The sequence below is a fragment of the Cyphellophora attinorum genome (assembly GCF_001299255.1).
Source record: "Cyphellophora attinorum strain CBS 131958 chromosome Unknown Contig10, whole genome shotgun sequence".
Classification (NCBI taxonomy): Eukaryota; Fungi; Ascomycota; class Eurotiomycetes; order Chaetothyriales; family Cyphellophoraceae; genus Cyphellophora; species Cyphellophora attinorum.
In genome coordinates, this window is record NW_017253238.1 from 27059 (window position 1) to 47824 (window position 20766).

General features: G+C 53.1%; 9 protein-coding genes across 9 annotated transcripts; 8 read left to right on the forward strand and 1 right to left on the reverse strand.

Moving 5' to 3' along the window:
- Nucleotides 1-2087: 2087 nt before the first annotated feature.
- Nucleotides 2088-4153, forward strand: AB675_7845 (Transcription factor SFP1; the record flags this gene model as incomplete). The annotated part of the gene is made up of 3 exons (XM_018148244.1): nt 2088-2659; nt 2711-3803; nt 3854-4153. 3 exons carry the CDS (start codon nt 2088-2090, stop codon nt 4151-4153), a joined length of 1965 nt encoding a protein of 654 aa, XP_018001064.1.
- Nucleotides 4154-5865: 1712 nt separating this feature from the next.
- On the forward strand, nt 5866-7169 carry AB675_7846 (putative magnesium transporter NIPA4; the record flags this gene model as incomplete). The annotated part of the gene is made up of 2 exons (XM_018148245.1): nt 5866-6289; nt 6343-7169. 2 exons carry the CDS (start codon nt 5866-5868, stop codon nt 7167-7169), a joined length of 1251 nt encoding a protein of 416 aa, XP_018001107.1.
- Nucleotides 7170-8266: 1097 nt separating this feature from the next.
- AB675_7847 (Choline kinase) lies at nt 8267-10621 on the forward strand (the record flags this gene model as incomplete). Its single annotated transcript, XM_018148246.1, has 1 exon — nt 8267-10621. One exon carries the CDS (start codon nt 8267-8269, stop codon nt 10619-10621), a length of 2355 nt encoding a protein of 784 aa, XP_018001156.1.
- A 608-nt stretch (nt 10622-11229) lies between these two features.
- On the forward strand, nt 11230-12078 carry AB675_7848 (uncharacterized protein; the record flags this gene model as incomplete). The annotated part of the gene is made up of 1 exon (XM_018148247.1): nt 11230-12078. One exon carries the CDS (start codon nt 11230-11232, stop codon nt 12076-12078), a length of 849 nt encoding a protein of 282 aa, XP_018001253.1.
- A 404-nt stretch (nt 12079-12482) lies between these two features.
- AB675_7849 (GPI-anchored wall transfer protein 1) lies at nt 12483-14018 on the reverse strand (the record flags this gene model as incomplete). Its single annotated transcript, XM_018148248.1, has 1 exon — nt 12483-14018. One exon carries the CDS (start codon nt 14016-14018, stop codon nt 12483-12485), a length of 1536 nt encoding a protein of 511 aa, XP_018001103.1.
- A 690-nt stretch (nt 14019-14708) lies between these two features.
- On the forward strand, nt 14709-15642 carry AB675_7850 (uncharacterized protein; the record flags this gene model as incomplete). Its single annotated transcript, XM_018148250.1, has 2 exons — nt 14709-14800; nt 14859-15642. 2 exons carry the CDS (start codon nt 14709-14711, stop codon nt 15640-15642), a joined length of 876 nt encoding a protein of 291 aa, XP_018001284.1.
- A 412-nt stretch (nt 15643-16054) lies between these two features.
- Nucleotides 16055-17593, forward strand: AB675_7851 (uncharacterized protein; the record flags this gene model as incomplete). The annotated part of the gene is made up of 2 exons (XM_018148251.1): nt 16055-17101; nt 17171-17593. 2 exons carry the CDS (start codon nt 16055-16057, stop codon nt 17591-17593), a joined length of 1470 nt encoding a protein of 489 aa, XP_018001053.1.
- A 300-nt stretch (nt 17594-17893) lies between these two features.
- Nucleotides 17894-18598, forward strand: AB675_7852 (uncharacterized protein; the record flags this gene model as incomplete). Its single annotated transcript, XM_018148252.1, has 2 exons — nt 17894-18370; nt 18530-18598. The coding sequence occupies 2 exons, from the start codon at nt 17894-17896 to the stop codon at nt 18596-18598; spliced, it is 546 nt and encodes a 181-aa protein (XP_018001239.1).
- Nucleotides 18599-19196: 598 nt separating this feature from the next.
- Nucleotides 19197-20045, forward strand: AB675_7853 (N-acetylglucosamine-induced protein 1; the record flags this gene model as incomplete). The annotated part of the gene is made up of 2 exons (XM_018148253.1): nt 19197-19851; nt 19957-20045. The coding sequence occupies 2 exons, from the start codon at nt 19197-19199 to the stop codon at nt 20043-20045; spliced, it is 744 nt and encodes a 247-aa protein (XP_018001188.1).
- Nucleotides 20046-20766: the final 721 nt, after the last annotated feature.

Consider the following 20766-nt stretch of genomic DNA (forward strand, 5'->3'; position numbering starts at 1 on the left):
TCATGTTGTCAACGGAAGGTGGGCAGCTTGGCTCAGTTACTTAATCTGGCAGTTGCGAGCCGGTCTATACGCAGGATTTATCAGCTCAAGTCATGAGTAGACTTGTTTGATCTGCGCGCTTGTGATGTGGCTGCTTTAGCGTAGGGCCTGAGCTCAGAGCGTCTGCCAGGCTTCAGCAACTCAGACAGCTGTCTTGCGTCTTCATAGGGATTGTAAGATTGACGATGTCTGCAGAAAGATGGTCGGATGAGGCTCGGCGGTGAATTGCTGAATAGAGAAACCATATCCTTTTGAGTTCGCTGGGGTTGGAGAGTGACGGATGCCCAGGCCGCCCTCTGACGAGTCAGCGGGACGTTGACCATTCCGCCCCCTGGATGATCATGCAATGCTGGTGATGCTCGGCCTGTCTCGGGGACACTACATGAGACTTTTGGCCTATACTGCAGCTGGGGGAATCATCGGTGAATAGATTGCACGTTCCACTAAAGTGAACGATATCACTGCAATCGCGACTGTGGTGAGCTGGGAAGAACCGAGGAGTCCTCGTACTGCCAGGGCCCAAATGAGAAAGTTGTAGCTGCAAGACGGATACTAGCTCCACGGGCATGAAGTGCGTGCGACATCTTACGTTGGAAGCGAACATCCATGCTCATGAAAAGACCCAGGTTGGTATTTAGGGCTTGAGTGGACTTGAGGACTAGGTTGTCACAACGTGCGACGACGAGTCTTGAGGCGTGAGCGACAAGTGCAGTCAGACGACACAACGATGCAGGTACCTAAGGCCGAACAAATCGCGACGTTGAGGACGTCTGACACGGCGTTTGGCGGGACTGGGAGTCGATCTCACATTGAGAACACGGGGGTGCCTGTCGATCGTTCATGAATACATCGTAAGCTGTGGAGAGATGAATTACGTGGTCGCGGTTGTGCATACCGTTGAAAGGTTCATCGAGTACGACTTCAAGCGCTGGAAATAACTCGGTGGTAGTTTCCACCTCGCTACACAGTTGATCGCAAATGCCTCTGAGTCGCCAAGTCCGAGTCACCGGCCGGCGAGTTCTCTCGCCTCCATTTGCTGCATTCTGAGAAGGTTTACTCTGGCAGACCAGCACCTCAGCCCTGAGCTGCTACAGAACGGCGAGCATATCAAAAGCTTTCAAATTGTACTGCAATGAGCACGCTGAGGCAACGAGAAGCACTTCTAGAGTCGTTAATTAGAGGTTGTCGCTTGTGAGCTGGCTCAATTCATGGTCCATTAATACATTATTGTAAAAGTGGTTCGGGCATTGTCGGCCAATGCACTCTCTGAGATCACCGTGGAATTCATGCTTTCCAGGTTGGCTTGGACCGAGGGAGCCATCAGAAACTCTGTGGACGCTGCCGCTGGTTCAACAAGCTGGAACAGTGGCGCTTTGCCTGAGCAAACCTGGCCTTTTCCGGGTCGGGTTACACCCACTTGCATTAATATAATAATCATAATGTGTATGAACATGTCCTCGGGCCAGCGCTGGTAGCGGCTGAGAGGCGCGAAGTGGTAGGCCAGGACGCCCTGAGAAATCATGATGATGAGTAGTCACCGCAGGTGGTGAAGTGCGGCATCAAGCCCGGCACATCCTTGTTTAGCCTTCCTCGAGCCTTTCTCGCACTTGAGCGTAGGGTAACTCTGATGATCGCTAGTCAGAACTCGTTAGTGAGAAGTCCCGAGATGTGGGCGCAATTAAATAATGCACCAGCATGACTGTTCGATCCCCAGCATCCGTCGCGTGAAGAGGACATAGTCTAGTAGCTGTCCATTCCCACCTGTGTGCTCGACACATCACTGTCGCTACATGCCTCAAACCAGAGCAACCTGAACTCATTTCCAGCTCTCATATCCGCGTCCGTACCGGCTACAGCACGCAGGACGCAGCTAGCCCCGTCATTAGCTGCCTATCACGTCACGCCAGTCGTTCAAGGTTGCCCGACCGCCTGTCTGGTGCCCCCACCCGTTGCACTCGACTCACTACTTTGTGACTTCTTGTCAAGGACTCAGGACCGAGTCCTTTCCACAATATACAACACTCATCAATACACATATTTGCATTCTTATGTTGGATTACGCAGAAAGCCCTCCGTCGCTTCGCCACTCGCCGTCTCCGAGTGACTTGTCGCAGGGCCTCTCCCGAGATTCCACGCCTATCACACCGCTGTCAGCTCCATTGGTCTTTAGGAAGGACACCTCTTTTTCCTGGCTGAGCAGACCGCGCAAGTCGCCCTTTGCAGTCGAGCCTGCCATTCTCGAGCCAGATTTTGACAACGATACGTACCCAACATTTGCGACACCCGAGACCTCGATGGCCGGCGCTGCTGCACCGGTCAGTCTACGTCAAACATCCACATCGCCACGCGGCAATCAACCCTCTTCCTTGACGTCGGCATTGAGACGAGAGCCCAACGGCGATTTAAGCAGCTTGGAGGGCATGAGCATTGACCACGCAAGACCCACACCACATTTCCAACCCGAGCAGATCATGGACAGCCAAAGAACCGAAGCGGGTGCCCGCCCAATATCTGTAAAAGGCCGATCGAGTGATAAGATGCGACGAGAGAGCCTAGCGCAGAGTCTAGGGACGGGCATGAGTTGGGGAGGTGTCTCAGTCAACAGCTGGGTTAGAGACGAGTAAGTCTGCCACCACGCCACATCAGTCACTATGCTAATCCTCTGGTTTAGAATGATGATGGCAGGCACATCGCCTTTCGCGTTCCAATCTCCTTCGTACCACTCTTCATCCTACCTCCCCAAAATTGAAGCCAACTTCATGAAAGATTTCTCGTGTTGTGGGCTGACGCTGCCAACCCTGCACGAACTTCTACAACACTATGAAGAAGCGCACGCTCAGAAGGATCCCGTGGCTATGCAGGCTTCACAGCCAGTGGTACCAGACACCCGAGCAGCACTCGCAGCCAATGCCGCTAGTCAGATCCAGCAAGAGGCTCAGCAACGGAACATTCAGAATTCGAGCCTCAACACGCCTGTTATGCAGCAGCCGCACCAGATGAACCAGCAAAGAGGCTTTCCAAATACACTGCAGCCACTACCTGACATTAACTCAGTTGATGATATGGACATGGACATGGATGACGGCAACGACAGCACCCCACCATCGAATATGTTCACCCACGGCTCAGCAACAACCTCACCTCGAAACCCGATGGCCACCATGCAGCCGGCTCAAATCCCACAGCTGAACACTACAATGATGCAAGGCCACCAGCAGTATCGTCAATCTGCGCCTTCCACTCCCATTGCCACAAGCCGAGGGCCAGCCTTTAATAACGCGCCTTTGTCGGCGAATCCCATGCAGCAATTCCAGGACCTGCAGAACCCATACAGGCAGACACCTGACTCATCAGCCCCAGGTACACCAGGCGAGCTAGACGAGAGCATGATGGCTCAGATGGACGATCTGTCGTTCCAGAACCAGCTATACGGATCTGACGCCTTTGCCACTAATTTCGGTTACGGCATGAATAACGACATGCTCGAGCTTTGCATTGATGAACCGGCAAAGCGACTCTTCCAACAGGGCCGACCGAACCAGATTTCGAATGGTTCAAGCAATACTCATAACCGCCTTGGTAGCGGACAATACGGCGCCAACAGCGATATTGCTCGTACTATTAGACAGGCACAGGTCGCAGCTGGTCTGCCAGACACAACGACGAATATTGGCCCCAACGAGGAATCCAAGCCTTTCAGGTGTCCAGTCATTGGCTGCGAGAAAGCTTACAAGAATCAGAATGGTCTCAAGTATCACAAATCCGTACGTTGCCCTTGCCTGATGCTTTTTGTCACGCGAACTAACAAGAATAGCATGGCCACAACAATCAACGTCTGCATGAGAACGGAGACGGTACCTTCTCGATAGTCAATCCTGACACGCAGGCACCGTATCCTGGTACACAGGGCATGGAGAAGGAGAAGCCATACAAGTGTGACGTCTGCCAAAAGAGGTACAAAAACCTCAACGGACTCAAATACCACAAACAGCACTCTCCACCATGCAATCCAGATCTGCAGCCAGGAGGGATATCAGCGTCTGCCACTGCGGGGTCCTCTCAGGGTATGGGTAATGTCGGAGCCGGGCTCTCGATTGACCACACCATGAGCTGAACGACCAAAATGGCCGCAATTCGACAATGTACAAAATGTCCTGGATGACCATGACGACTGAACGGTTGGAATTGAGTCGAAATCCCGCTTTTCACATTCAGGGCGCGACGAGGCGGCCATCATCTCTCACACGAACGAAAAGACGCGCCTTTTGCGAAAGTCGGGGATTTTCTGTATTTGCATTCTTTCACTTTTTCAGCAGACCAGGCGTAGGGGCAGCTTCTATTCTGGCCCGAAGGGCGTCTGCTGTGATGCCCTCCATGTTGAGGGCTGGACTACGGCGTTCATTGTTTATCTCGGCGGCAAAAGTTTCATCTTCCGGCATTTAATGGGGTCGATATAGCGCATCCTTCATCTAATCATTTGAGCAGAGCAGCGGCTGCTGGAGTCTTGGACAGTGGCAGCGCTGGTCCCGTCGATCACTCGGAAGATGGCTGCGCACGGGAAGGGTCATGGGGAAAAGAGAGGGATGGAAATGAGCTCCGTGCCAACGGGCATACATTGCTGAATGTTGATACCCCATAGACCAGCTGCTCGCGTTAGATGGAATAGAAGAACACGGCGGAAAAGCGCTGATAGACAAGAAAACGATTCCGATCCAATTCCTGCTATAGACACTGGCTTCTGACCATTCGAGCACACAAGATTAGTAGTCCATAATGCGTCGTCGCTCTCGCCTGATGAGGAGTTTATCGACAGTACCTGCCCTTGCTGAACGGAGGCTGATTGCTTGCATTGACATCCACTCCACCACGTATGAAGTTCAGATACAACATGCAGGGCACAGTGCTGACACAGACCTGAGCAGGAAGCAGAAAGATGTCGCACTGTGTATGTACGTGAATGCCATCTTTGCGAAGACGGCCCAATACCGCAGCATCGCATAGTACGGCTAAATCTGATACCTCTGTTTCACAAATCGAGCACCGGTGGGGCCGAGGCGCAAGCGCTCACCCTGCTGTGGCTGGCGCGGCTCCAAATCGAGAATATGCTCCTACTGGGGTAATCGCGAAGTGCTGCGCGTGAGAATCGAGGGCTGCTATGGCACTGGCAGCACCAATGAAGGTCATAAGGCGGTAGTCGGCGAAGCTTGGGTAGAGTACGATAGAATTGACAGCATTCTGGCATTATTTGGTACTGCAGGAACAAGGAGTCTTGGACCTGTGAATCGAGGGGTCCAAGCAATCCACTCAAGACACCACCCCGAGCACCACGTATCACGACCTACTATGTAAAGTTTTTGTCTGCATTGCCCCCTTTGAACGCCTCGATATTTGAACGGTGTCCTTCCCTCATAGCTTCTTGCGGACGAACACGCCTACACGCTTGACAAGTAGTACCTCCATCGATCTGCGAATAACTCGCATCCCACTCTTTGTGCACAACGTGACAATCGGCTCTATCTGGTTGCTTGCGCCTCAGCGAAGCCACCGCGGCTTGGCTCCAGTACCACTCCATCAGACCCGTCGCTCATCCCGTCGCTCGTTCCAAACCCGAAATCAATTCATAGCGCCCGATAGCCTTGTACCTCACTTCGCGACTCGGTCAGTCCCTACCTCGCCGGTGTCGTCGACCTACTGGCCGCGGACAAGGGACTCATTGTCCCTCCGAGAACGGCAACGGCTGCCCAAAGCCTGGAGCCTTCAGCTGAATCGACACACGCACACTAAAGAAATAGATACGGCGCGGCGCGCCATCTGCGGGGAGCCGCGATGGAAGACAAATGGGTAGGGCTGGCGCTTGCAATAGTCTCGTCGCTAGCCATTGGCAGCAGCTTCGTCATAACCAAGAAAGGCCTGAATGATGCGGCCGACAAGCACGGATTTGAAGGAGATGGCTTTCAGTACTTCAGGACGCCACTTTGGTGGTTCGGAATGGGCTTGCTAGGTTTTGGCGAGTTCTTCAACTTTGCAGCATATGCCTTTGCGCCGGCTATACTGGTCACTCCTCTCGGCGCACTGAGTGTACTGATCGGGGCGGTTTTGGGAGCATACTTCCTGAACGAAGAGCTGGGCATATTGGGCAAGCTTGGGTGTGCCATGTGCTTGATAGGGGCGGTTATTATTGTCCTGCATGCGCCGCCAGATCCAGAAATCAACACAGTAGACGAGATCCTCCAGTATGCGATCAATCCAGGTAAGAAAAACCATGCTATGGCGAAGTCACGCACGTGCTGATCAGACTCACAGCTTTCATGCTTTACTGCGTCGCTGCGATAGCCTTCTCCCTCGTCATGATATACCGATATGGCCCGTTGTACGGCAAGAAGAACCCCCTCATATACATCTCGATCTGCTCGACCGTCGGCTCGGTGTCAGTCATGGCGATCAAGGGCTTCGGTATCGCGCTGAAGTTGACCTTTGCCGGCAATAATCAGCTTACGCATCCTTCAACCTATGTGTTTGCGGTCGTAACAGCGGTATGCATCACAACGCAGATGAATTACTTCAACAAGGCATTGAGCCAGTTCCCGACACAGATCGTCAATCCGCTGTACTATGTCACATTTACGACTGCTACGCTATGCGCATCATTCATCCTGTTCAAGGGCTTCAATACAACGGATGCGGTCAACACGCTATCGCTGCTGTGTGGCTTTCTGGTCATCTTCACTGGCGTGTACATCCTCAACCTATCACGAAGGGATCCAGATGGATCGCTTGCGCTCAATGGCAAGACAACGGTGCAAGACGCTGCCCCTACTGATGGAATCTCTAACATCATAACCAGGCGCAGCATGCAAGGTCGGCGCAGTATAGACCCGTACGGTCACAGGAGGAGCAGCAGCGTGACCTCAAACTTCAGCCTGCAGGGGATACAAGTACGGCGGCAAGGGGAAAGCGAAGGCCTGATGCATAACTACGATCTGGAGCAAGGTGCAATCGGGCTCTCGGATTTGGTAGAATCGCCGACGCAAGCAGAGCCTGCGAGCGGCACCAGCAGTCGGCGGAGGAGTGGTGAGCGAGAGATCAAGACGATATATGACCGGCCAAGTCAGAAAAGCATGGATCGATGACAGGACTTGAGGAGACAGCGTTGGGAAAGTGCGCAATGGGCACGGTGCTCAAACTGCTGTGTATCAACATATTTTGTTCTACCAGTGACGACTGTTTCATGCATAGCCACGGACACGCATTTGACGAACAATTGGGAATAAGAAGGAAGTTTGGGAGGATCAGGACCCAGACAGGCGCAAGGGAATACATATAGGCAGGTCTTGATAACCGACTGCCGCGAGTCGGACTGGATCTTCACCATACTACAGTATTGGATCAGTGAGATCAACACGCTTTTGAACTTTAAGAAACCATACCCGTAAAAGCCCATTCGAAAGTACTTCCATTCAAGTTCATGATACTGTTGGACGAAATGACGACTGGAGCTCGTATTCGAGACGTTAGGAAAGCGCGGCCAGACCACGTGCAAGGATTGCCAGCCCACCTTCCAAACAACACCAGCCAAGCAGGTTTTCACTATCAGAACTCCTTCAGCTATCTTTACCTGACACTTCGACTGTCGCACACGAGCTTCGTACCTTCTGACTATATTGTACTGTTATATCAGATCCTATACTACACACTACAGGATACGAGACCTCCGCCGCAGCAAGCTAGCATCGCGAGGCCAGCCACCGCCTTTCGAGAATCCGCTGGGATCGCCCGTTGGAGTTTGCCTGATAGCCAAGAACAGCGACTATGTCGCTGACACCATCGCACCTTTTAGGGAGGTCGCCCAATATTGCTCCTAACGAGTCAACGAAGAGTGAGTGCTATCCGTCCTTATGCGAAGCTACGCGGCGGCAAGTACGATGCTGTGCTACACAATCACGCGCCTTGGCCCTGTAAAGGACGGCCGGCCAAATGTGGATGCCTAGAGCAATGGGATCTAGACACAGCCGGGGCACGTTCCTGTGTGACAAGTAGAACGTGTCGCGTGACTTTGCACCGTTCCTCACCAGAGTTTACTTTGTACTGAATCAAGTTTCCTTGCTTAGGTGTTCAACTCCAAGAAGAACCAGAGGAGATACCACCCGCAGCATACCAAGATGAGAAACTTCCCCAGAAACTACACCGAGCAAGTATTTCTGGCAAGAAGATGACGGGCAGACCCAACATGCTACCCACTAACTCTTCAACCTCTTCACTCGTCCGACAAGCATCCACCATCAGCTTGAGTGAGCAGAACCAGAGCGGCTCCGAATCGTACTTTGATTCTCAATCCAATGATCCGCGAAGGGTCCTAGCTGAAGTGGCCGACTGGCTGCACAAGGAGAAGTCCAGAGCCCGCAGGCACAAGGCGCTGCATCATCATTCGAAGGACTTCGGTCATACCGAGGCGCCCAGCACAGAAAGATCACAGCATGATCACGAACCGGCGATGGATCTGGAGAAGCTCGAACGGATCATGTCCGGTTACATGAAGTCGACGACTCCCAAAGGCAGTTCCCGCTCACCAATGGTCGCGCCAAGGTCGCCAGGTCTTGCTCCTCCATCACGGAAAAATTCGATAGCTAGCAAGTTCAAACGAAACTCTGTGGTCAACCTGTCTTCCGATACCGAATTCTTTGGCGACGAAGTCCTGGTACCTGGCGTAGAGGCTTACCTCGACAATTCAAGAACGCTTGCGTACAGTGGTGGGGAAGAGCAGGCGGAAACCACGTCGGTCAGAGGCAAAGAAACCGAGGAATGCTGGGTCACTTTCAAAGAAGATATCTTGCGACTCACTCACACTCTCAAGCTGAAAGGCTGGCGACGCGTTCCCATGGAGAACGCAGCCGGTATTGAGGTTGCGCGCCTGTCAGGAGCGCTCACAAATGCTGTCTACGTCGTCAAGCCTCCAAAGCCCGCCGAAATCGATGGCGAGGGCGGCATCGCCAAAGGACCAAAGCCAAAATTCCTACTTCTGCGCATATACGGTCCACAGAGCGATCACCTTATAGATCGTGCAGTCGAATTGTCCATCCTTCGCCGCCTTGCTCAGAAGAAGATTGGCCCGCGCTTGCTAGGGACATTCTCGAACGGCCGCTTTGAGGAATATCTGCATTCTGTCACGTTGGAAGCCGAAGATTTGCGAGTTCCAGAGACATCAAAGCAGATTGCGAAACGAATGCGGGAACTTCACGACGGTATAGAGCTCCTGAATTCAGAGATCGATGCAGGCCCGTCTATTTTCATCCTTTTCGACAAATACCTGGACCGCTGCGAGAAGGTCATTGCATACCTCGATCGCCAAGTCAACCTCTCCCTCCAACCTTCGAAACCTGACCAGGAACCGCCGCAAGCCAAATACACACGATATGGTCTGGTTTGCGGTACTGAATGGCCCGTGTTCCGGCGTACGTACGATAAGTATCGCGCCCGTCTTGTCAAAGAAGTAGGCGGCAACTCTGGACTTCGCAAGAAACTCGTCTTTGCTCACAATGACACACAATATGGCAACCTTATGCGTCTGAAGCCCAGCGGCGAGTCCCCCCTGCTACAGCCATCGAACCACCACAAGCAACTCGTCGTCATTGACTTCGAGTACGCCGGCCAGAATACCGCCGGATTAGAATTCGCCAACCACTTCTCAGAGTGGTGCTACAACTATCACCATCCTGAAGTTCCGTGGGCATGCCATACACAAGCATACCCTACAGAAGAAGAGCAACGACGCTTCATTCGCAGTTACATCATGCATCGCCCGCAGTTTAATTCCAATGCCTCATCTACGCCAAACGTCCTACAAGGAAGAGAAAGAACTAACATTCCCGACTTCATGCTTGACGCTCGTGCGCCTCCTGGCAGCGAGTCTCCTGCTCAAGGGAATGACTATGACGCTGAAGAGAGTGCTCGGGAGAAGAAGCTGGAAGATGACATCAAACAGCTACTATACGAGACACGACTGTGGAGGATGGCAAACTCGGCCCACTGGGTCGCCTGGGGAATTGTGCAAGCCAAGGTACCAGAGCTAGACAAGGCGAGCAGAAAACATCGCGCTGGCACCAAAGCAAAAGAAGTGCTGGGACGGGTTGTTGAGGGTGTAAAGAGTGGATTAAGTGGACGCCGAGGCAGCCGCAGTGCGGCGCATCCTGGCGGACAGCGCAAAGTCATTGCTGATCCAAACGCTGAGGACAAAGCTGCTGCCGAAGGTACCGTCGAAGTGCCATCTGAAGCTCTCACAGAGAGCAACGGCAGCGCGACAGCCCCCTCTGATCCATGGACAGCCAGCAAGAACATTTACGGCGACAAGACTCCAGCAGCCATCTCCGACGGCGAAGTTGTTACTGACAGCGAAGCCGAGCCTGACGTCAACGCCAAAGCCGCCGAAGCAGGGACAATGGGGGAGGAAGAAGAAGAGTTCGACTACCTAGCGTACGCACAGGACCGTGCGATGTTCTTCTGGGGCGATGCGCTGCAGATGGGACTCGTCACTGAGGAGGAATTACCAGAGGCGATGAGGCAGAAGGTGAAGAGAGTGCCGTATTGATTCGTGGCTGGGCATTGGATGCTTGTGGGAGGACGCTCTCACGTTGGACTGAAGAGGAAGACCAGCGGACGAGGCAGGGCTGCCACAGTGGTGTAATAGACTTCCTCCTTATGCCTCTTCAACCTGTGTTCTCTATGGGTGCAAAACCTAGGCTATCAACTCATTCTTCTCGTGAGCTAGGTAGCGTCTTTCTTCGTCGCTGGGAATCTCACGGTTGGTGATCGACAGGAGAATGATTCTCCTTCTGAGTACAGATGCTGAACGTTTTCTCCTAGCCATAGCGCTGCTCAACTGCATGCTTGCTTCTTTGCAGCTTTCGAAACAAAGAGTGAACACAAACACACACAGAGGCCACCCTGATGCTTCAAGATGGTTTGCCAGCAAGCCAGAAATCCGTTGCCAGGGACAAAGAGGACCTCCCATACCTATTTCCACACACAATAGCCTTGGCAGAGGTGTGCGTTTGTCACCTCTGAGTATTCACATAGGTGCCGTGAAGTGAACCAGTTCCCGAAGCTTCCAAGCAGCAATTTTCGACCAATTCCTCGAGTTTTGCGCCAGGGAGTCCCTCGTCAACACCTCTTTTGAGTCCAGTCATCTCACGACCAATGACAAGTGCCACGGAGAGTCGCAAGCGCTGGTCTGACCTCTTCAGCTTCCGAGCGCCACGAGTCGAGAGCATCCAGGGACTGATTGGGTTCCGCAACGGCCACGATCGAGACTCACAGTTGACTGTTGTTGAAGATAGCCGGACGGAAGACCTCTCGTCATCGTCGTCCGCCAGTCAAGGCGTCCAAGAGCAACAAAACGTCGAGGACACGCCAGAGGAAGACAGAATCACAGCACTGCCGACCGTGTACATGATGGACGTGTACCGCCCAAAGTCGTCGTCCACGGCTAACAGCAAGGTCTCCACTGGTAACAGACTCTCGAGCGTCTTTGGTAGCATCGGGAGGACTTTGCGTCGACATCGTCAGAAGGAATCTCCTAAGGCGGGCTCTGGAACGGGACACTATGACGGAGTGGTGCTGGTTCCGCCTTCACGACAGGCTGTTCAGCGTCCAGGTACCCCTTTTCCGCGCTCCAACTACGCCGACCAACGCGCAACACTGAAGAAGCCAAAGCCCGCCTCGGCGGCGCAATCAAGCACGACCGTCGAATCAAAGGGCTCAAGTGGGAGCCGATCGAGAGTGGGAGGCTTCTGCTGCGGGATGTTCGGGAGCAGCAGCAAGGGCGGCAGTGGAATCGAAGCGCGAGTTCAGGTCAGTGAGAGCGGAAACAACGGTCGCATCGTCGAGGAGACGACGGAAGAAGAAGAGATGTCCTTCGAGGACATGCTGGGCACTGCGCCGCCGAACGAAGCGGCAACATTGCCGACTGTGCCATATCGAGACATTGGGCGCGTTCAGAACGATTGTCGGGCGGGCTTTGGAGCAGGAAACGAAGAGGCTCGCTAAGTTGCGGATTTGTTACTACCGGGATCTTCGACACGGAGTCCTCCCTGGCATGAAAAATTTGGCGTCTAAATTTTAGGCAGTGATGCTCATGTGACGCTCATGTGAGAGACAGAATGATTGCAGATTTCAGTCAAGGTGTCCAGATTTCTGATGCAGCGGCCTCCCTGTGGCAGTTTTTGAGCAGATGTCGATTCGTACAATTTGACTCAAGCCAGTGTCAACTGGTCTTGCGAAACACCAATCTGCTGTTCTTGGCTTGCCGATTGTTGTCAAGAGTTGTGCGCGGGCAACTGGCCCGGAGCATGTAGATCCGGGTCTGTACTACTGCCCATACACCTCCCGATCATTGCTTAGTCGCCCTGGCAGCCTCCAGCTTGTTATTACATCTGGGCTCGACCCCAGCCTCAAAGTCTGATCTTGATCCCAGTATGATCCATCGTCATTGCCACCCCAGTCACAGCAGCCGCATACGTGATCAGCACAGCCATAGCAGGCAGACTGCCCATGTCCAGCGTGTTGACGCTCAAATTAACCACGCCTGTCAGCAGATTTGCGACAAGGAACACGACCAACCCGTTCGAGTTGAAGACTGCGAGTACTTTACTCGTTGCCTTCTTCAGACTTTGTCGATCTTCTGGCCCTTCACGGTATGAGAATGCCGGACCGAGCGACTCAATGAAGGCGAATACACCGATCTGGAATGTGTTGAAAGCCCCTATCCAGTACACATACGGCAGGTTCGCCAGTCGCCTGGAGGGGCGGATATTGAATCCATAGTAGCTCGTGGCCAGCAGGTATACTACGATGTTGATGCCGGTCAGGAAAGCTAAGCTGAAGAATATATGGGAGCGCTCGACACAGACTTGCGGAGCACCTCGTTTGAGCATTTCCCGTGCCTTGGGTGGTATGCGATACGGCAGGATGTCCGCGCCTGTGCTTCGCCCGTTCAGATAGATAGCGAGATAGCCGATGAATGAAAAGATGCCTTCGCGATTCTGAGACAGCAAGTCGACGCGTGGTGCTGTGAGTATGAAGGCTAGGAGGCGTGTCTCGTTGAGAAGCAACTCGTAGACAGCTGATATTGCGAAGGCGACGAGAGCGTAAGTCGCTGGCGGAAATTTTGAGTGCAGGAACGCGACAGCATCGGCCAAGACGACAAAGGGCGGGAGGCAGCCAAGGGTGAAGAAGAAGTTCCAGTGCACGCCATATTCGGTGACGTGTTCTGCATAGTCGACGCCTTTGACCGAAATCAATCGAATGATGCCCAGTAGCAGGAGAGGTACTGAATGGCGCAAGGACTGGACGAGCCGCATTGCAAGAGATGGCTTCGCAGCGTCGCTCGACTTATACAGCTCTCGAGCTGAGACAACTCCCGCGGCGAACACAAATGAGCCAACGCCAATGTCCATCAATGAAGTACCCCAAGTCTCGACCTTGGCAAAGCGTCGTGGAAAGATGGGAAAGTCCACAGCGAGGATCGCAACGACCGTCATAATCATCATCGTGCCGCGGTAGTGCGTCAGGAATGGCCGGGGTACTAGCTTCGACTTGAAGCTCTGCGTGTCCGCCCCTTCGGACTTGCCTTTCTTAGCTGTCCCATTGGGCGCAGCTTCCTTTGGTGATTGTAGGGTGAGAAGCAGAACGGCAGGTGCCACCAAGAACACACTCAACGCAAGTGGTGCTGAGCTGTAGATCGTGAATGCAAAGAGGACAGCACATACATTGAGCAGGAAGTCAACGGCGAACGCTAGAGGACTGTAGGGCGTGAAGAATGATTGACTCCGTTGCAACGCGGTCCATAGGAGGATGGCAGCTGGGACGACAGAGGTGACAATGTTGATCTCGGTGATGGAGCTTCCGGAAAGATTGGACACGAACGCCTCTTTCCGGGCTTTGTAGTCGCCTGCGAGTCTCGCAGCTGCTTCACCGGGTCCCGCCATAATGTATTGGGGGATGGCTTTAAGCTTGGTGATGCTTCGCGTGAGCGCGGGCGCACAGCGCAGATCTTACTCGATACCCGTCACCTCGAAAGCTGCGGTCGGCTCATCGGATCATGCCGCGCTGCATGCACCAGCAATCGACTCTTGATGGCGCTTTTCGCGAAGTGCTTCGGCCTCAACCTTCTGGTCATCCGAAGTGCTTCCTGACGAGAGAAGAAGAGCCACGTAAAATTCTCGCGTCCCCTGGTGCATGAATTGCAGAAGACGTCTATTCATTTGAACTGCCCAAAGAAGCTCAGAATTCGTATTTTCGCGACCAGAAATTTGGGCCGCAAGGTTTCTCATAGCGTGACCAATCATTTCGTGCTGAGTACGACGTCGATTCTCCATCAGATGGTTTTGACAGCCTCTGACGACAGCATTTTCCATACTGCTGCTTGGCATTGTCGCCGTGATCGTTGGTGGAACGTGAATGAAAGGCTTGATCACAGCAATGTTGTTGTCCAGTCCAGGAGCAACTGCTATAAGGATGCGGGTCCCGCCTGATGGCAGGAGCAACTCTTCTGACGTCCAACATTCCTGCCGAACAGAGTCGTGCCTTCTCGAACCCACCCAATTCTGAAGCATTGGAAGCAGCCGCCAGCGTCCTGTACCTATCAAGCCTCCACCGACACAGTGCCACGAACTAAGATGGCAGACTCCTGTGGACGAGTGACGGGTTACATCGACCCAAACTTCCCTCGGCCAGACAGCGATGACTCTGCATGCATCATTATCTTCGGGTACGCTGCGATACCTCCTCATCGAACCTATCTCCGCATGCTAACACAGCCTTGACAGGTACACGCCCTCCTTTGCACTGGGTGTGCTAGGTGTTGTTCTCTTCTTCATTGCGCTGCTCCTGCACCTGTGGCTGCTGCTGCGCTATCGAACATGGTACTTCTGCACCGTGCTGATCGGCACTGCCATGGAAGTTGCGGGCTATATCTTCCGCATTCTTGCGTCCAGAATCAATCCATACTCGGTCGCATACTTCGTTGGCCAGTACTTCTGCATCGTTGTGGCTCCAGTCTTCTATTCCGCAGCCATCTACACTCTGATCTCCGTCATGATCAATCATGTCGGACGGCAGTACTCGCCTCTGCCGCCCAAAGTCATCCTCTGGATCTTCATAATCTGCGACGTCATCGCAACCATAATCCAGATCGCAGGCGCTGCGCTCGTAGGAAGCGCCTATTCAAACGGCAAGGATCCGAACACACCCAACCACATTCTGCTTGCCGGTCTGGCATTCCAGGTGTTCACATTCGGCCTTTTCATTGTGCTATTCGTTTGGTTCCTGACCAAAGCTCGGAAACAGCTCAACACCGCGCTGAAGATTTTCGCTGCAGCCGTATTCGTTGCCACGTTGGCGGTGTACTTGCGGACGTGTATTCGGCTGGCAGAAACAGCAGAGGGCTTGTTGGAGTTCTTGTCGACCCATGAAGTCATCTTTGGCTGTCTGGAGTTTGCGCCAATCATTATTGCGGTATACGTCTTTGTGTATTGGCACCCGGGGCGATGGCTTGGCTCCAAGCGTGGTCAGGGCAAGGCGTTCAAGTCGCAGGCGAGTACTGGGAGCTGATGACAGCGCGCAAATTGTCGGATCATGCATGTCGGAATCGACATGTTGGCATGGTTGTCTTCAAGTTGTGGGGAAGGTGCGGCGGGAAGCTCTTGCACCTTGCGCGTCTTGCGCCTCACGCGTACCTTCTACATAGGTAAAAGAGCTTCCCGTCGCACCTTCCTCATAGCCTCGATCTACTTAGGGACATCCACGGTTCCAGAACCTCTCTCTCCCCTACACATCACTCGTCGATACCTCCCACCTGCTGAGTACTCCAACACTCTTGTATTGGCAACACTGGCCATCATTCAAGGTAAGTCAAATGATGGGAGGGAACGTGCTGCTTCTGTACTGACTTCTGCATAGGTCAATCGTGTGACTCGTTTAACGGGAGTGCCGTTGAGAACGACTTGGTCGTTCCGCAACTGCCATGGAGTCTCTGAGCAAGGTTCAAGACGACCAAGATCTAGTCGACTTCCTAGGAGCTGAATTCGATCTGCTGTTGACGACTGATGCCCAGTGTCGGCCGAAGACGAAAGAAATTCTGCAACACTATGGCCTACAGTACTGGCTGGACGCTCACGACTTGATGGTCCATCCTTCGATCGTCCCAGTCCTCAGAGGAGAAGTTTTCCCTTCCTTCGAGTACATCACAGAGCTGCCTAGTCTTCTGGCTATAGGAGAAGAATTTTTGAAGGCACACTTCGTCGTGTATGTGGCATGCTTTGAAAAGGAGGGAGAGACTGACTTCATCAATGTTGGGTCGGCTGCGAATCAAGATAGTGGCGCCCTGCGTCGGATGCAAGACTATGTTCGTGGCGGCAGCATGTCTCAGCATACAAAGCCATTGCTGGAGAAAGGTTGGGAATTGACCCACATCGGTCTACTGATGGCGATTGCTGCTCCGATGGCTAAGAGGAACGCTCCACTGCGATGCTTTACACTCTCGCAAGAAGCAATGTTTACGTTCAAGCTGTGGTCTCTGTACATGGGTGTGAAGTGGTCTGGAGCAGAGGACTTCTCGCATTACATGCTGCATGCTTTCCCGTGGGAGGACCCACGCCTGCTCGATTACTCCGGAGTCAACTCACACAGTCCACTCAGAGATCCGGTGCGCGGCATCGATCTGCCACTCAACGAGATACTCGTTCAGGCTGATGTACCACACCTCTGTCTCACGAACCGGCTGGCAGCTTCCCGAGAAGCTCTGAACGCATACAAGAGAGGCGAGCTGGACGAATCAGATCCCGCACTTCAGGCAAAGATCTATCTGTGGAAGACGAAGCTGGAGAATTCTCGCAGATATATCCACTCAGTCAAAGGTAAGGCCACCTTGAAGGCCTACTATCTGAGGGAGGAGGTGAGGAAGCGTATACGGGCATTCCAAAGCACGCCGGTTCAACTTGCGAAAAAGAGGGCTTACTGGCACAACAACAAGGAGTCGGAGTCGGCTAGGAAGACTCGCGAGAACCAATCAGTCAGCAGGAAGAACGACACATTGCTGTTGAAGAAAGCCGAGGCGGGAGACTTGGATGCAGAATCATAGGATGATCCTGCTGTCCAGAAGGGCTTGAAGCGCGCGCAAGCGGCCGTGGAGAGCGCCCTGAGCCAAAACGAAAAGCTCAAGCAAGGTCGTGCGTGGCTGAACGCCAGCAACGACGGTACCTTGTCGAAGGAGATGATGGCAAAGCCGGAGGTTCAAGCCGCCATGCAGTCTGCCAGCAAGCAAAGAGCGCGCAAGAAGAAGAGCACCTTTGGCGAGAAGCTCAAGCAAGGTCGTGCGTGGCTGAACGCCAGCGACGCGGGTACATTGTCAAAGGAGATGATGGCAAAGCCGGAGGTGCAAGCCGCCATGCAGTCTGCCCGCAAGGAGAGAGAGGCCGCGAAGAGGAACAGGTCGAAAGCCGCAGCCAAGAAACGTGCAGCTAAACCCAGCGACGAAGACGACGACGAGACCGACTCGGAATGAGCTCACAACGAGAGACACGTTGACACCTCCAATCTGCCCTTCCGAGAACGTGTTCTCGCGAACCAACGAGAGACACGTTGACCCCGCAACGACTTGGTCGTTGATCGCTGGGAGGACTCTGTATCTGTTATGGTGGTATGAGCCGGAATGGTATCATTGTGCAGGAATCGCCTGGGGGATGGGTTGACTGCGCACACACTCATTAAAAAGGACCAGCCATTTTGGACGATCAGCATGAGCATATGACGTACGGATGAAAGTCGAGGATACAATCAAACAGTCAAATAGGTAATAGATAACATGATTTCCGAAAGCAGAGGCCGCCCCAACGACCCGACCCTCGGCGCCACACGACATGCGATGGCCGTCGACTGGCTTGAAGATGATAATCATGTGATGATACTGGCCGCAGAAATGTTGGGTCTCTTGTGGACAACCAAGTCGCTCAACACCAAGCTCGTCCAGCTGGCACAGAACTACCACGTGGCGCGATTGCGGCAGGCATTCGACGCAGAGAATCCTACCGAGCACTCTCAGCGAATCGCAAATCATCACAACGATAAAAAGTTCACGAAGGGCATGAGAATCACGTTGGCCAAGTTGAAGATTGAGCCTGATTCGACGACCGCCGCGGTCGCGCTGACTGCCAATTCCCAGGCTATGCACGATACTACGAAATTGCTCCCTGGAATCATCGGGGCTGCCTGCGCTCTCTGTCCTGCGACTGCTATGGTTTCGCCGAGAGGCCTCCGTGGCGTAGTGGATCACATTCGTCTTGTAAGTATTCTTCCCAATATTGGACCGGGAGCGATATCGAGCATGAAGGTCTCAGAGTCCGCCCTGATACTTTTGTCTCTTACTCCTGTTCCATGCTGCCATCCACCGCGGTCCTTAGCTCCCCACTCGCATCTCGATCCAGGCTAACGAAGAACCTAGTGTCACGGCCCATACTTCTGGGGAGGGAAAGCAGGTAGTCTCGAGCACCTGTTCCACAACCTGGGTTGACTTCGGAGAGGCGCAAGCAATGAGGAAGAGCTTTTGCTTTTGAGGGCTATGTATGAACTTTACCTTGTACCATTTGAGGCGACCGCGTGCGAGACGCTGTTCATACATATGGACGGATCGTGCACTAGCATCCATGGATTGGTCTGCATCTGGGCGGGCTCTAGGCACAAAGACAGGCTCTGAGCTTTTTGGGCACATCCACATGCACATTGAAGTCTTGTGCTGTTGTACGCAATCCACACAAAATCGCTACTCAAGTTACCTAATACGTCCCACTTCGTCTTCTGTGTGTTAGAAGTATATCTTCACGTCCGAGACATCGTAGTAGGCCTCTCTGAACTTCCAAGGTTGTATTGACGCCAAGCCCGATGGTTGGCTTCGTCAGATCAGCCACCCGTGCTCGACTTGAATGCAAGTGAACTCGGATCCTTCTTTTCGTTTGTCTGCTGATTTCAGATTCACTCTTATTTACTGCTAAATTATGCTCATATCGAAATGTACGCATCTGAGCAATCTAATCCTGCGGCGTCTCTGCGACTCTCAACGCGTGGTGTGTCGTAGCAGTAGATTTACTCTATCTACGGCATCACTTCGTGCAATGCCTCATTCAGTCCACGGAACCTCAGGCGACGAGTACTTGCCGATAAGTACTGCCACCACCGCCAAACATGAAGTCCCACCGCTTGCAAATCTCTACTGGAACACCAACCTCACCGCCGAAGAATACACCCTCGACTGTCCGCCTTATCTCCAAAACATTGCCCTCAAAGCTCGCCTTGCGCTCTCAACCCGGGATACCGATTTCCACATCCAGACTTGGGACGAAGTGAGGGAGATTGTTGCGTCGAATCGGATTGACAAATTTCAGCGGATGCCGAGCCAATTGAGAGCCTATCTCAAGTACATGTGGTCGTTGAAGAAGGAGCATAGAACTGTGATGGACCATGTGAAGACTCACCGGTTGCAATGGGAGGATGTTATGCCGTTAGGGAAGAAACCATTCGAAGAGGCCACGGATTGGAAGGTGCTTTATAATGACTGGCCGTATGGTATTGATCCGGAGATCGTGCATTTGGTGGTATGGACGAAGTTCGCGCTGGAGGATGATCCTATTACTGATGATCTGACACCACGCATGAGAGCTTTCATCGAACGATTCGTAATGGAGACCTTCTGTTCGGAGGATGGCGTGGAACGGGAGAGCTTGGTGTGGTTCAAGAACTGGAAGAGTTTGAAGAGTATTCATGCGCTTGGTAAGTCTACTCACACAGTCGCGCCCGGAGAGCTCAGGTCGACGATGGCGATGCTGGCACTGTTCAGCATGACTATTTTCGCGGAGGATCGCTGACATGATGTAGAGCACTTCCACATCATGCTCCATAAGCCTTCACCTCAGTTCTTGAGACGCATCACCAACGATGACAGACCTACCTGGACGACAGTCTGATGCTGCTGTCGCAGTCGGTGGGCATACCAACGACATTTGGAGCACATCTTTCTGTCACACCTTCCGGCACGAGCGAGGCGTTCAGGAATCGACATTTAGACTTGTGGTCTTTCACGACTTAGACTTGTAGATCATTGGCATCGCTTGGATAGAAGCAAAGGCGTTGTGGGCCAAGAAATGGCCATATAGGCGCAGCTCCAGCGGCACTCCCGCGAGGTCTTATCTTTGACGACCTTTCCCAACGATAGACACGGAAGCACTAGACACAACGATGACACTTTAGACTTGAGATGCCCTTGTACCCACGTGTGGTGCATCAGCAGGTCTGGTGGTGTCTCAACTCATCATCATGGTCAGCAGTCCGAGTCCTCGCCTGAGAAAAATGACGTCAGTTTTGACACCCCGCCTGAGCATGGAAAGGTGGAAGATGAATGAGGAACGAGAACGAGAAATTTGCCCAGGCCGCGCCGGTCTGAGGCCAGTCACGACCATGCCAACGCCTTGTGCTGCACCTCCGATATCCTGAGGCGTTTCTTGGATCACTTCTGTGCATGAAGAACGAATTTAGATGCCACGCTGAGCCCACCCCGCCGCAGACTGCAGTACATATCCGCAGAGAGTTTGTTGTCCAAGGCATACCGACTTGTCTCACTCCACTTCCTGTTCCTGCGAACTTCACCTTTTCTCGCAACAGCAGCACACCTGTCACTCGAGCGTCAAA